This window comes from Macaca fascicularis, chromosome 9 (genome assembly GCF_037993035.2).
Source record: "Macaca fascicularis isolate 582-1 chromosome 9, T2T-MFA8v1.1".
Classification (NCBI taxonomy): domain Eukaryota; kingdom Metazoa; phylum Chordata; class Mammalia; order Primates; family Cercopithecidae; genus Macaca; species Macaca fascicularis.
In genome coordinates, this window is record NC_088383.1 from 131,275,032 (window position 1) to 131,290,667 (window position 15,636).

At 49.3% G+C, this 15,636-nt stretch overlaps 1 protein-coding gene across 38 annotated transcripts in view; it reads left to right on the top strand.

Moving 5' to 3' along the window:
- BTBD16 (BTB domain containing 16) overlaps window positions 1-15,636 on the top strand; it is an 80,169-nt gene that overhangs the window by 18,993 nt on the left and 45,540 nt on the right. For 33 of the 38 annotated variants that reach the window (XR_012418248.1, XR_012418245.1, XR_012418247.1 and 30 more), the window contains 4 exons: window positions 6,493-6,566; window positions 8,747-8,890; window positions 12,575-12,664; window positions 13,854-13,968. Coding sequence is in view for 30 of the 38 variants with exons in the window: in XM_065521552.2 (XP_065377624.1) it covers window positions 6,493-6,566; window positions 8,747-8,890; window positions 12,575-12,664; window positions 13,854-13,968 (423 nt within the window). In the remaining 8 variants the exon portion in view is untranslated. Of the gene's footprint in view, window positions 1-3,402; window positions 4,692-6,492; window positions 6,567-7,434; window positions 7,539-8,746; window positions 8,891-12,574; window positions 12,665-13,853; window positions 13,969-15,636 lie in introns of those variants that run through there. The other 5 variants (XM_074002987.1, XM_074002986.1, XM_015456788.4 and 2 more) reach the window with 3 other exon arrangements.

The window sequence follows — 15,636 nt, forward strand, 5'->3', positions numbered from 1 at the left end:
CCGCCTCCTGGGTTTACGCCATTCTCCTGCCTCAGCCTCCCGAGTAGCTGGGACTACAGGCACCCACCACCTTGCCCGGCTAGTTTTTTGTATTTTTTATTAGAGACGGGGTTTCACCATGTTAACCAGGATGGTCTCGATCTCCTGACCTCGTGATCCGCCTGTCTCGGCCTCCCAAAGTGCTGGGATTACAGGCTTGAGCCACCACGCAATTTGTACCACCCCTATTGCAGAAGGCATACCTCATTTCCCTGGTGCCGTGGACCTGGCTTGATGCCACTACCATCCCTAGGCTGGCAGCATCTGTCTTGTGAGCTCACAGCCAAATCAAAGTGAGCATGGACTGTACTCCTAGGGCAGCACCTGGCACAGAAGAACTGCCTGCTCAATCTTTGTTCAGCGAGTAGCCAAATCTTCCCTCTCTAGAGCCACTGGCCAACCCTGTTCCGTTGCTGAGTTCCTTAGTGCCAGGCCTAGGCCAGGGATGCAGGTGCTGGAGCTAGGCCTAGGAATACAGACAAAGTGATCCCAAAAGCTGATGAGAGGGTCTGGGCAGCAGGAACTAAGTCCCTAGGAGTTACTGAGCTAAACTGGAGGCAGTGGCCTGAGGGATGGGGTGCAGAAATGGCATTTGGTGCTGGGCATTTGGACTGTTAACAGCAGTCTATCAACAGCGTTGGAATCCCCACTTCTTCACTTACTAATTCTGTGACCTTTAGTCAGTGGCTAACCCTCTTTGGGCCTCAGTTTCCTCATCTCTAAAATGGTTATATAGCACCTTCTTCAAGATGAAGAGTCATCTTGAGGATTAAATGAAGCCATCTATTGAAAATGCCTAGCACTTTTTCCGGCAAATAGTAGATGCTTAGTAAACAGAATTATTTTCTTTATTGCCTGAGCAGCATTTTAGTAATTAATCCCCGTTATTTCATCTTGGGATGTCTCAGCTCTGTGCTCTGCCAGTCAACACCTCCTTTATTTCACTCTGCCTCCTTGCACCTTCCCCAGTTCCTTCCTCCAGGACAACACCTTCCTCCAGCACAACAGGGGCGGAGGACCCGGTCTTCCAGGGAGCAGCTTTTACACATCTGGCCCTCTGCTTTGTGATGTTGGGAAGCTGCATGTCCAGAGGCAGCAGATACTCTCAGGGGTTCTGGGCAAGTCTACAGCCATGCATCTGGTGCTCAGCTGATCCAGGATCGGTTCTGCCAGGGCACCTGGGCTCTGTTCCGTGAGCCTCTTGTCCTCCTCCTGAGACAGTGGGCTAGCCTGGGCACATGCTTATCATGGTGACAGCAGAGGGCATGAGGGTAAGTCCAGGAGCACATGTGTCTTTCAGACCTTCCACCATTTCACATCCACTAGGCCCTGTGAACTGAGGCAAGTCACGTGGCCAAACTCCCAGTCAAGGGACAGAAAACACACTCCATTTCCTTATGGAGAGAAATTTTGCAATATGGAGGTAAAAGATTTGGACAGAGGGAGGGATGAAGAATTGAAGTCCCTGGGGCAGTCTACTGAGTGTGGGAGAAACTGATGTGCTGTAATAAACCAAACGTGTCTGGGCACGGTGGCTCATACTTGTCATCCTAGTGCTTTGGGAGGCCAAGGTGGGAGGATAGCTTGAGGCCAGGAATTTGAGACCAGCCTGGGGCAACATGGTGAGACCCTGTCTTTACAAAAAATTTTAAAATTAGCCAGGACCTGTAGTCCCAGCTACTTGGGAGATTGAGGTGGGGGGATCACTTGGGCCAAGGAGATAGAGGCTGTATGAAGTGAGCTATGATTGTGCCGTTTCACTCCAGCCTGGGAGAGAGAGCAAGATTTGTCTCTAAAAATAAAAAAATTAAAAAAAAAAAAAGAGAAAGACACACACACCCACACACCCCTTTTCTTTGTCTTCACAAGAGGAATTTCTTCCATGTGATTATGAGAAACTTCTTAGAAAGAAAAAAGGTTGTGTTTAATTTAGATAATAACATGAAAGGCTTTTTCCTGGTAACTCTTGTGAACCTTCAGGCATCAGGCAACTCTCAGATGGCAAACTCCACTGTCAGTAAGGGCCTGGAATGCTCCATGAAACATACATTTTGTCCCCCAAAGCACTGCATGACTGTTTCTGCCCCACCTGGCAAGCTGTGTTCATGTCATGGATGGTGTCATTGCTGCTTTTCCCACCTGGGGGTGCTGTCTGCTTGGACAGGAGCTGGCCCAATCTGTATTTCTTGAGTTATGGAAAGGGTCATTCATGGTGGAAAGCGGAGGGAGCAGGCTCCCAGTTTCCTGTCTATTTTGGGTATGTAATTGTGCCCAGCTGGCCAACACTTCCCTCAGCCGTGTCTGTGGGTTTTCATGATGCAGGGAGTTCCTGGTCAGCCACTCAGGGGAGCTGATCTTCAGGCTGCTGGTCTTCTTGCCTTGGACCTTTTGCAGGCTCTGTGGCACTGAGCGTGGGAGAGGAGGCTGAGAGGAGGAAATGTGAACTTCCTTGCAAGCACCCTAATCTTTTCGTGCCTTAGTTTATGTGCGAATCGGGGATGTTGTCTTACAGGGTTGCTGTGAGAATTACATGACATAATTCATGTAAGGAGCTTAGAAAAGTGTATGGCACATATACACTCAATGCACATGTGTCAAGTGTGTCCCTGGGGTCCACTGGCATGTATGGATGCGTGCTGTCATGGAAACCCAGAGATCCAGCGCAGGAGTGTGACTCAGGCCAGACTGGGGAGGGGGCACCCCCACCCCACGAAGGCTTAGGGGACTGTGGCTCTAGGAAAGGCCTGGAGCCCTCCCTGTCCCCAGCTGGGGAAGCTGCCTGGTGGTTTTCTCCTTTTCTGCCCGCAATGCCAAGTCCATTCAAGGGTGGGAGGAGGTCGTGCTTAAGAGGTGAGGATGGGAAGAAGGGACCCCTATATTTTTATTTTGTTTTATTTTTAACCAGAGAGCAGTTCTGGGATAGTGGGACTAGAAACCAGTGATCCACGTTAGAGAGGTGTTAACCTAAATAACAAACAGAGAGGAGAGGAAGACTCTCTAAAAGTAGTTGATGTTTATTCCGGAACGGGCATTGCAATGGAATACCAGTGCCACCGTAAACTACGTGTGTTTTCAGGGAAGTAAAGGAAAACAAAGGTTTTTTTGTTTTGTTTTGAGACATGGTCTTGCTTTGTTGCCCAGGCTGGAGTATAGTAGTGCAATCACAACTCACTGCAGCCTCAACCTCCCAGACTCAATTGATCCTACTGCTTCAGCCTCCCAAGTAGCTGGGACCACAGACATGGCCACCACATGCTAAATTTTTTATTTAATGTTTTGTACAGATGGGGGTCTCTCTATGTTGCCCAGGCTGGTCTTGAACTCCCAGGCTCCAGCGATGCTCCTGCCTCAGCCTTCCAAAGTGTTGGGATTACAGGCATGAGCCACCATGCCTGGCAAGACAAAGGTTTTTAAAAGAAAAGTGAGGAGGATTACATCATTGCTCTGAGATAATTATCCCTGGCTAGCAGGATCCATAACAAGGGTGACACCAGTTTGAGCTGCTAGGCAGATGTTCTCGCAGTACTTTTTTGTGTGTGAGGTTATGATGGCCTTTGTGTGCAGTTGTAGGTTTTGCAGAGTCTTTTGTGATAGTTCTTATTATCAGGCATTCGTGTGTGAGAATTCTCCCTTCCTGGCCTTCCCCACCTCTATTTGTTGGGTGGAATTTTTTTTTTTTTTTGAGACAGAGTCTCTCTCAGTCGCCCAGGCTGGAGTGCAGTGGCACGATCTCAGCTCACTGCAAACTCCGCCTCCCGGGTTCATACCATTCTCCTGCCTCAGCCTCCCAAGTAGCTGGGACTACAGGCACCCGCTGCCACGTCTGGCTAATTTTTTGCATTTTTTTAGTAGAGACGGGGTTTGACCGTGTTAGTCAGGGTGGTCTCGATCTCCTGACCTCATGATCCGCCCGCCTCGGCCTCCCAAAGTGCTGCGATTACAGACGTGAGCCACTGTGCCTGGCCGTTTTGTTTTTTAAAAGAGATTTAGAGACGCGGTCTCGCCCAGTTGCCCAGGCTAGAACGCAATGGCTATTCACAGGCATGATCACAGCTCACTGCAGCCTCGAACTCCTGGGCCGAAGTGATCCTCCTGCCTCAGCCTTGCGTGTACCTGGGACTACGGGAGCATGATACCATGCCAGGCTCCGTCAGGGTTTTTAAGGCATCATAACTCCATTTTTATTTTGGCACCCTTCACAGAGACAATGAAAGAGAGAATGTTAACCAAAGGCAAGTCCGTGCCAGGCATTCCAAACATTCACTCTTTCACTCTTCCCTTCCTCTGAGACCAAGAGGCAGAAAATGGAAGGACTGAGGTCCAGCCCCAGGTCTATGTCACTCTTTCTAATTCATCAAATTGGCATTTTGACCTTTGGATAGTTTGCTCCAGGAAGTCCGTGTGTCCATGAGAAACTTACTTCCCCTTCTTCCCCTTCTGCCTTTCTCCATCATGGTCATGACTTGGGGACATGAGCTCCAGCCTAACAGCACATTCCCAGCATCCCCGCACCAGGCGTTGCAATGGGAGTTCACCTCGGACCACTTAGTCCCAAAGAGTGAGACAACTCACAGATGCCATGTGTTCCGTTCACTTTTCCAGTGATCCTAAAATCAACTGCAGCCCTTGGGAATGGCAGAGCCTACATGATGGTTGGTATATCTTGACAAGCAGCCCTCACACCCAGGAGAAGGCAGTGTGCTCACCTCTGTTTCCTGGCATCCCCTTGGCTCAGCCGATGACACTGATGTTTGTGAGGGTAGTTGAGTTCATGGACCTTGTGCCATATTTTCCAAAGTCCATGGCTCCATTTTGAGATCACGGTCTGAACTCTTGACTCTGGCCAGCTCTTTCCAGACGTGTCACCCAAGCCACAAGGAGGATCGAGGGAGGAAGCGAGGGTGGCTTGGGTCAGATCTCCACTGCTCCTATTGAATAAGCAAGTCCAGCTCCCACTGCCTGCCTTAGGCTGAGTCATTGGCAGCCACCCTCCCCCCTTGGACAGGGCAGCACGTAGTTGGTAATATTCTGGACACAGGCTCCCACCCATGCTTCCTGCATGCACCCTGGCCCACGGGGTCTCCTGGGATTGTTGGAGACAGCATGGTAAAGTTGACACTGCATGACACAGACCAGCTGTGGTCACAAATGTCTCTTGGCTGGCTGGCTTTCTGGGATGACTGTCTTTAAGCTGTGAATATGTGACTCAAATTTTGCTTCACTTCCTGGCTTAGCATGATGAGTCCATGGTGTTTATCTATGTGGTCATGGATTCATTTAATGAATATTTGCTGAGCACCTGCGTGATGGCTTGTGCCAGGGTCATAGCAGTAAACACATGCCCAATCTGTCTCGCAGAGGATACACAAGTAAACAGGCAGCCACAAGACACTCCAGAAGGAGTTTTAAGGGGGAAATCCCAGGACGGGCAAGGGGAAAGCCACTGGCCCAGCATCCCCAGAGAAAGCAGCAATGAAGCTCATTCTGAAGAATGAGTAGGAGCTTAGCAAGGGGAAAGGCAAGGAGGAGAGCATTTGGGAGAGGGAGTAGTGCATGCAAGAGACGAAAGCAGCAGTTGGCAGGTCCAGGTGCAGGCTGCTGAGAAGGGCTGGAGTGGGGACCGTTGAGGGACCAGGCTGCAGAAACATGCAGGAGCTGGTTAGCCATGCTAAGGAGTTTGGACTTTCCCCCAAGAGCAATGGGGAAACACTGGAGGATGCTCAGCAGGAGAGAGACAAGACCAAATTTGCATTTTGTGGGAGGCAGGTATCCGAGCAGAGCAGGGTTGGAGGCTGGGAGACTTTGGCAGTGGCTGAAGGGAGATCGTAGGGGCTTGGAGGAAGGCGATAGCAAGAACAGCAAAGAGAGATGGACAAATTCAAAATATCCAGGCAAGTGATGAGATGTAACCACACTCGGCATGCTGGCTTGGGCAACTGCAGGCTGGTGGTGCCGTTCCCTGAAATGAGAATCTGAGTGAGCAGGGTAGGATTTGAGGTAGATGCTAAGTTTAGTTTTTGGACACACTGAGAGTGGGACCTGTATGACCTCTAAACAAAATCGTTGATGAATTAACATCCTAGAAATGAGCAGAAACCTCTATTCTTTTCTCCCAGCAGATATTACTGTGTGTCTACTATATGCCAGATAATGTTTTAGACACTGAATAAAGTGTCATTCAGGCAGCCAAGTACGACCTCAAATACCCCCTCAGTAAGCCCTACCCACAAACTGAAAACAGGAATCAGCATTATAAGCCAGCTATCAGAAAGGCTACAGATTTTTAAGATCGACAGAGAAATGGTGACCTGAGGAAACTCTTCCAAAGGGCGAGATATGAGTAGCTTGATCAATGGGTGCTTTAAGGAAGTTTATGCTAGAATAATGCATGTTGTAGTTGGAGAAAAATGTCAACATTAACTCCTGGATTTTATGTTTGCATTTCCTCTTGAGGTTATACATTTCACAAATTCAGAAGTTTTTCTGTGAGAATTTCAAGAACAAGGACATCCAAAGTGCGGAAGCAGGTGAGTTTGTGTTCTCCGTGGATTAAGTCAGAATGCTGCTGACTTCAGGGGTATCTTGTGGTCTTTACGGAAGAAAGCCAGCCCATAAGCCAGGGCGCTCGTCCATAAGTTGCGATTCTTATCCACTTCCCAGTATCTGAGAAACAATAGGTGCCCTGTAAATATTTGTCAAATGTGCAGTGAGTGAAACCAAGCTTGGTAAACACATTTTCATATGCTTCTCGCCGTGATAAAGACAAACGTGTTGGTGTCAATAAATAGCTCACACCTGTAATCCCAGCAGGGAGGCCCAGACGAGTGAATCACTTGAGGTCAGGAGTTCGAGACCAGCCTGGACAACATGGTAAAACCCCATCTCTACTAAAAATACAAAAATTAGCTAGGTGTGGTGGCATGCACATGTAATCCCAGCTACTGAGGACGCTGAGGCAGGAGAATTACTTACCCCAGGAAGAGGAGGTTGGAGGTTGCAGTGAGCTCTAGCCTGGGTGACAGAGCAAGACTCTATCTCAAAAAAAAAAAAAAAAAAAAGTAGTCTTTGTATTGAAAGACTAAACGGAATGCAGCAAGCATAAAGCAGCTGTTCTCCGTCTCTTTGGGCTCTAACCAGTCGTGACTTGGACGTTCACAGCTGCACTTGTTCAAGAGGACTTTTCTGAGGCAGGATCAAGAATCAGGATAGGTTCTTTTTTGCTAGAAAAAGGTTCATTGAGCCTCATGAGGAGGCTGGACAGCTTCTTAAAGCAGCCTTTTTTTTTTTTTTTTTTTGGATAAACCCTACGGCATGGTGTGGCTGCCTGAGATCAGAGCCAGCCTCCTTTCCAAAGAGAGGCTAATAAATTCTTTTCTCACCTTCAACTCTGAACAGGAGAAGTAGTGTGAGACCATTTCCTGGCATGAGAGAAAGAGCTCTGGATTGATTAGTGATGGCTGCCATGCATTGGCCATCCTGAAAGTGGAAATTGACATCCAGTGAGTGAATATGTTGTATCCACAATTCTGCCCCTGCCTATAATCACCCTAATGGGCTGAGACTTTTTCTAACTCAACATAACCAGTCCACCTAAGGCGATGTAATATTTGAGATGCAAACCCCCTGAACTCCAGCACCAAACAATATCATAATATTGGTGAATAACAATAATAGTAACAGGAAGAAGAATCAGGTACCCAAGGTCACACTGTGAAACTAATGGCAAAACCAAGAAATACGTAGATGGGGCTAGTGGCCCTACAGGTCCTGTCTGGCATTCAGATTGAGGGTTTTAGGCACCTCTCCTTTCCCCAGCTCTGTACTAACAACACAGGAGCTGAGCCATGCAGAGTCCTCTCCCCATGACCTCTCGAGCCTCACCTGGCCTGGCATCCTCGGTTTCGCCCTCTGCCCTCCTCTATCAAATAGCCTCTTCTTTTAGTGATCACTGATTTTATCCTCAGGTTAGATGCCCCTGAATAAAGTCTTCTACAGTTTGGAAAGAGCCTTCTTTTATTGTCAAGGGAGGGTCACGAGAATCCTACTCTCTTTGGTAGGCCTGCTATTACATTTCAGATGGGTCATGCTTTGGAACTCATAGTGCAGTAGTTCTCAACAGGGAACGGGGGGTGATTTGGCTTCACTGGGGATACTTGGCAATGTCTGGAAACATTTTTGGTTGTCACCACTGAGGAGGGAGTGCTACTGGCATGTAGTAAGTAGATGCCAGGGCTGCTACTGGGCATCTACAGTGCACGGGACAGCTCCCCAAAACACATGTATCTGGCCCAAAATGTTTACAATGTCAGGGCTGAGAAACACTGTCGTAGGGGAAGCCAGAACGTTCTTGTTGCCTTGGCCCCCCAGAAGTGCCCCAGGCAACGTCCCTGTTCCACAAAGCTTTTCCTGATTCCCCACATTGGAGGGCAGCGCGAGTGCCTCTGAAGTCCTACAGCTGTTAGCCGACAGCTGTCCTGGACATGTGGCATGTCCTGGGTGACCTCGTAAGACTCCTTCAGTGTCCCCCTGAAAGCCACTAAGCCCCCGAGGCCCACACTTCACCACTTCCTTTCTGAGATGCCTGCTGCTTGCCTGCTTCATCTGCTTAATGATCCACCGAGCAAAGGAGTTGGGGGAGAGGAAGCTGATGCATCTTTGGGTGGGGACGTTATTGATGTGTTTGCTCAGCATCATTTTCTCTCCTCAGATGTGATTCTCGAGTGCCTGGGCTTCAAATGGGAACTCCATCAGCCCCAGCTTTTTCAGTCTGAGACCTTGGCCAAGCTCTACCTGAAAGCCCTGATGCAGGGCACCACATACCCCCTGAGGGAGCTGGAGGAGCTTCTGCGAGGTACTTCCTCTCTGGTGCCCAGTGCTGGAGCCTCAGTGCCCTCTCGCTTGAGGGTCCCAGCTTGGAACATGGTTATCTGTTTTGAGACCACGGTCACTCTAGCAGTCAAGAGCAAGGCTCCACGGTGTTATCTCATCCCGTGACAGCCTCAGTTTCCTCAACTGTAAAATGGGGATAATAGTTCTTAGGATGCGGCTTTGAAGAGTAGAGGAAGTACTAGGTGTGAGGTTCTAGAACAAGGCCTGGCGCACAGCGAGCACTCAGTACATGCCAATTATTATCCTTGAAATAACCCGAGTCTTGTCTGGCCAGCCCAGACGTACAGACTCTACCTACTTCTTTGAAAAGGAAAAATGGGCTGTGGGGAATTTTCTGAAGAGCTTTTTGGAAGGAAGGTGGAGTTCTGATATCTGTGACTTCTTTGGCCCTAAGTGTGCTATTCAAGGCCCATATGTGTGCATCTATTTTGTTGTTGTCTTTGCTTTTCTTTCCTCTTCTCTTCTCATCTCTCTTCTACCTCATTCCAAAAAGAATGTAGGCCACTTCTTTCTTTGTCTCCCAGCAGGGAGGCCTGACCACCCCAGCCTCCTCTCACCTGGTCTCTAAGTTGTCTCCATCTGCACTGCCAGCTGCTGCTTTGGGCTACAGGTTGGCATCCCCTCGGGCTGACTCATAAGCAGGTGCCATGGAAAATTTGAGGCCCCCAAAGCCAGCCAGCATACCAGTCATGATGGGCTTTCATTTCCAAGACATGACAGCAAAGCCCTGTTATTCTAGAGTCAGACAGGCAGCCGGAGCCCCCAGTCATTCCCCCTCCCTGAGCCTGAGCCTGGAGGGAGAGCCCCGCTGCCTGCGGGAATCTGACTCAGTCCTTCCCCGCGGTGCAGGCAGTGAGAGCCAGCTGGGCTCTGCAGGACTGCGGCAACCTCGGTGCTGGCTCATGAGCCTCTGTGCTCTTCTGAAACCTTTGTCCCAGTGTCTTCAACAGCCAGACTGGGCTCTTCCATCTCCCCTGTACCCAAGTCAAAACATTCACCAGACCATCTGTGAAAGGCTCTGGTGAGCCAGACAGTGAGTTCATGGAAAAGCAGGAGAATTTGGAAGTGGAAATGGAGTCATTAACATTATGGTCTTTAACGTGTCTAGAATGGGTCACTAAAATGAAAATATTTGGCCCTGCTAAGACAGCCACTCTGATCCAAGCCTTCCTGCTAGAGGCTGCGCCTGGCTGGGAGACAAGAGGGAAGGTGCAGAGATGAAACCCCAGTGCCCTGGACTGTCACGACTCCAGTGTCTCCTCACAAGCTCCATGGACTGATCAAGCCCTGGGATTCATGTCTTTCAATAGGAACAGTCAGAGTCCTTCATGTGCCTTTGAAAGCGAACATATCTCACAATGGTGGTTTGCATACCTGTCTCACAGTTATCACTTGCATGTTCTTGAGATCATCTGTGTTGCTCATCCTGGAACTTCTGACCAGACCCTGGAGTGCTGGACTCTGCAGAGATGCACAGGCTCTCCAGCTGCTCGATTTCCTTCCATGGAGAGTGGAGGAGCAGCTGTCTGGAGAGGACGTGTTTATTCTCTAGCGGGGAATCCAAGAAGGAAGTGGCCCACTTACCGAAAACAAACTAACCACCTTGGCTTTGGAGAACCTTGGAGAAGAGTGTGAACAAATTATTGATATCTTATCTGATTTGGGGGTTTTACTCAACCTGGAGGGAATATTGAACTTCTGCCTTTCACTTACTCTGACAGAACTGATTCCCTCCCTCCCTCCCTCTCTTCCTTCTTCTCTTCCTTCCTTCCTATGTGGAATGCTTAGCTTATGCCAGGCATTGTGCTAGGAGCTTACCATCTGAGGGGACAGACAAACCCAAAATGATGGGAAAGCATGACAAATACTGTGACACATTATAATATTAACTGCCACCTCTTGCATGCCTACTGTGTGCCAGGCACTCACATGCATCCTCCCATTTACTCCCTGCCATGGGATGGATGGCAGGCTGGCATGAGCAGATGGGAGGCCGTGTAGTCATGCCGGAGAAGCATGTGACCCAGAGTGGAATAAGCCTGGTGCTTAGGAAGTTCTCAGTGAGTATTTGCTGAGTGAGAGCCAGCACAGAGCCAGGTGATGGACGACAGCGCGGGGAAACGGAGGGCAAAGGATCCTTTGCTCTCTTTTTCTTTGTAGCTGCACAGGATGATGGACTTTTTGGCTCTGGCTCACATCATTTTTCATTATCTGGAACCTTGAGCTCCCTGGTGATGGAATCCACGTGCTGCATTCATTCAGCCAATATTTACTAGCACCAGTGTGTGCGAGCCTGGGGTGGGCCCAGGGGATGGAGCGGTGAGTGAACCACCTCAGCTGAGCTGCCAGGGAGAAAAGCACAACAGGGGCACAGAGTAGTAAATGGAAGGTCATGGTCAAGTTAGTCTCTGAAGAAGAATAAAGCCAGTTAGCGGGGGAGTGGGGTGCTACCTTACATCTGGAGTCAGGAAAGGCCTCTCAGAGGGAAGGACAAGTGAGAAGACCCCTGATGAGGGAGGGAGGGCGGGAGTCCCACACCATCCCGTGGAGCATGCTGGTGGGTGGGGCGGGGGGTGGGGGGGCAGGTGGGGGTGTGATGGGCAGAGCGGTGGGCAGGGATTGTAGGCCATGTAGGAATTGGGGCTGCTGGTAGGGCCTTGGCTTTTGTGCCAAGGTTGTGGGGTACCTCTGGAGACCTGAGGGCAATGCCACTCTGTAACTCACATTCTAGGATGACTGAGTGGATGGCATTGGCTAGCAATGAATTGGGCTACCTTTTCCCTTCCTCCTGGAAATCCTCGGTGGCAGGGGTCCCCAGAGTGGAGCTGTCTGGGGCAGAGTGACAGTAGCCACCATATGGACACCTCAGTCCCATGTTCACCCTTCAGCCGGTGGCACTCCCACTGCCTGCCTGCACTGCCCCAGGTGCTCTGGGTTCAGAAATGACTGCGGTTCACTCTGCCCTCAAACTGCTCACAGCCTAATAAGAGAAAGGATAAGGGAGGTCATAAATATGTAAAATGCAGTGTGAGCATCAGTTTTTCAGTTTTGACAATGCAGAGGGCTATGCAGGATCGTTGGGGGAAGTTAGGCGAGGGATATGAGGGAACTCTGCACTATTTTTGCAACTTCTTATGAGTCTTAAACTATTTCAAAATAAACAGGTATTTAAAAATGCATCTATGGGCCGGGTGCGGTGGTTCATATTTGTAATCCCAGCACTTTGGGAGGCCAAGGCGGGCAGATCACCTGAGGTCAGCAGTTCGAGACCAGCCTGGCCAACATGGTAAAACTCCATTTTCACTAAAAATGTAAAACCAGTCAGGCATGGTGGTGCATGCCTATAATCCCAGCTACTTGGGAGGCCGAGGCAGGAGAATAGCTTGAACCCAGAAGGCGGAGGTTGCAGTGAGCTGAGACAGTGCCACCGTACTCTAGCCTGGGTGACAAGAGTGAAACTCCATCTCACACACAAAAATTAAATAAATAAATAGATAGATAGATAGATTACATCTATGAAACAAAGAAAATATAGTGTGATACATGTCTTGATACCTCACGGTCATGCCAGGGTGGTGGGTGCCTCCCACTGTGTCTTCACCATGGTTATCACCTCCATCCATCATCATCTCATTGCCTTTACTAGCTCAATCACCTAAGAAGACCAAAGAAAAATCCCCTGCAAAGAGGATGATCATTTCCTTGAAGATCAATGACCCACTGGTCACTAAAGTCGGTATGTATATACCTGTCTATATTCTGAGAATGCCATTGAACAAATGGTCCTCCCAGATTTAAAAATGAACAAGCAACAGCGAAGCAAAACAAACCAACAGTAGACAGTGTTCAGTGCTCTCTTATTCAAAAGGCCCAAACGTGCAAAGAAAGAAGGGGCGAGAAGGCTAGGGTGACTTGGGGAAATGGAAGAAGGTGGAATATTACTAAAGAGAGGTTCTTGTCATCGAGAAAGGGTGTGAAGGATGCAGAGACCGGGAAAAGATAGCGGCTTCTCAGAGACAGACCCAGCGCAAGAGGAGTTGCCGCTCTAGGCTCACACCCACCCAGGGCAACCATCAGGCCCAGCCTTGCTCCCAAATAGCACTTCACCTGCTTCTTCCTGCCAAGGACCACCCCCTGCCTCCCCGAACTTGGGCTCACTCCCCATCCCCTCACAGCCACTCAGGGGTAGACTTATTTGTTGCCCCTGTCTCTCTTGTTTTTGCAACTTCTTATGAGTCTTAAACTATTTCAAAATAAACAGATATTTAAAAATGCATCTATGGGCTGGGTGCGGTGGTTCACATTTGTAATCCCAGCACTTTGGGAGGCCATGTGATGGCACTTGTTTAGGAATCGCTTGGTGAGGAAACTTCAGCCCTAGTTGGGCCATTTGTCACCAGAGGACACTCTGATGGTGAATCAGCCAAGTCCATCTGGCCCCTAGCCATGCAGTTCAGTTCCTGAACCATCAAATTATTCTAGCTCTTTCCGAGAGTCTTTAACCTTTTTGGAAATCCCCAGACTCCAAGGAGAATCTGCTATAAGATATATATTGTCTCCAGAAAAAAAAAAAAATGCATGACTTGCACACAACATTCTGCACATATTTGAGTAGTCACATTCCTGCACAGGCCACAGACCCCAGGTTAGGAGAGAACCCAAGATGGTCTCACCCCTGAGAACAGGCTTAAAGGAGGATCCTTTCAGCAGAAGCTCTGCTTTCTTTAGCTTCAGCCTCAACTCCTTTGGGAAGGCTGGCAGCATAGACCGTCAGCTTCCGGGTGGTGCCTGCATCCAGGTCAGAGATGGTGCATTTTCTCTAAGGGCACCTCTGCCTGCCCAGCTGCAGTAGTGAGGGAGGGCCCTGGGTGGTGTCCTGTGTGCAGAGCCCCACACTGACGGCTGTCTTGGCTGTGTCTCCCCAGCCTTCGCCACGGCCCTGAAGAACCTCTACGTGAGTGAGGTGGAGATTAACTTGGAAGATGTACTGGGGGTGCTGGCTTCCGCCCACATCCTCCAGTTCAGTGGCCTGTTTCAAAGGTAAGGAAACAAGGCTGACTTCGGGCAGAGCCAGGCCTGGGGGAAATCGGAAGGGCAATTCCTGGCCCATTTGGTAGAACATTCCTCTTCACTGGGCTAAGACACCTCAGGTGTCTTTGTGCCAAGCATGGCCTTGAGCCTGGAAAGGAACTGAGACACTCATTCACAATAACAGGTGAGCCATCTCTCCAGCAACATACTAGTTTTAACCAAACGATTCTCGACTCGCAGGAATGAAATGCAGATGGGGGGGATTTCTACCACTGGGAGAGACTTCATGCGTATACACAGTGACTTCCTAGTAGCCCTCAAACCAGGCTTGCTTATCAATTTCACCCCTTTTCATTGTTGGCTAAAAAAAAAAAAATCTTTCTCCTTCAAGTCATACACACATACACAAGCTGGCAACTGGAGGGTAAGCTGACTTTCCCATCACTGTCAGTCCTCGTTTTTCCTGCTCATTTGAGATAGTCTTGTTTTTTCTTGTTAATAATATTTTTATTGTTATAAATGTTACATACGGTCATTGTAGGTCTTTTGGAAGAGAGGAAAATGCAAAGTTAAAATTGCCCAACAATGCCCCTGCCCATTTTAGGCATAGCCTCTCTTTTGGACATTCAGACCCTGCTGGCCCACCTGGGCTGCCCGGCAGGAGGGTTCCTGAGGGTGTGTCGGTGTGGGGAGGAGGTGGTGGGGGGCCAGGAGGCATTCGAAGTGGGTTGGCATTGAATGTGAACGCTTCCTCATCCTGACAAGGGTTGCCTGGGCTCATGGATGCGGAAATCATGAGCGTGAGGGGGTAACAGACATTGCTGGGTGTTTCCGCCTGCCTCCAAGCGACCCAGGAAGCACACACACCCTGATGGGGTGAGATCAGAGCTCCCAGTTTGCGTTGGGCTTTTCCTGCGAAGCCAAAAGCAACCTGGGTCCGTGCAGGGTCTGTGCTCAGTTCTGCAATAAGGTGCCCCTTGGTCTCCATGTACCTTGGCAGTCTCTGACATAAAATGTGGCTTATAACATTTGTCCCATCTACTTCCCAGGACTTTGTTGGGGAGTAGGGGATGTCAGCACATAGGGCTTTGGGATGGAGTGTTTGCCTTTCAGTTCTCAGCTCTTTGCAGGGATGACCTCATTTCATCTTCCCTGCAACCCTAGGAGGTAGGACTATTACTATGCTCATTTTACAGATGAGAAAACTGGGACTTTGGGAAGTAAGTAACTTGGCCAAGGCCACACAGCTGCCAAGTAGAGAAGCCAGGACTGGAAGGTCAACGGGACCTGGAACCTGGACCTCTAACACTGTACTATTCCACTTTGCTTGGGTGAGGTGGTAATGTTGTCACTTGCGCATTTGTGGTTCTGACCCTCCCTTCGATGGCATTTAGTCAGGAGAGGTTTGCTTAGGGTCACCCACTTGTCAGTTCACTCACTGACACCTACACTCATTCATTCATCTGCCTCAAGGACGATTTCTTGGGCTTCTCTGGGAGGCCAAGGAGACAGTGAGGGACCAGATGGGCAGGATCCCTGCCCTCTAAAATCTCCTGTCCAACCGTCTCCAAGACACCAGAAGTGAGTAAAGGTGGATAGAATGAAGTTTGGGAATTCCTAACTGGAAAATTTTGTGCTATGTATTATTAAGTTCAAGCAAAATTAGTATCTATAATA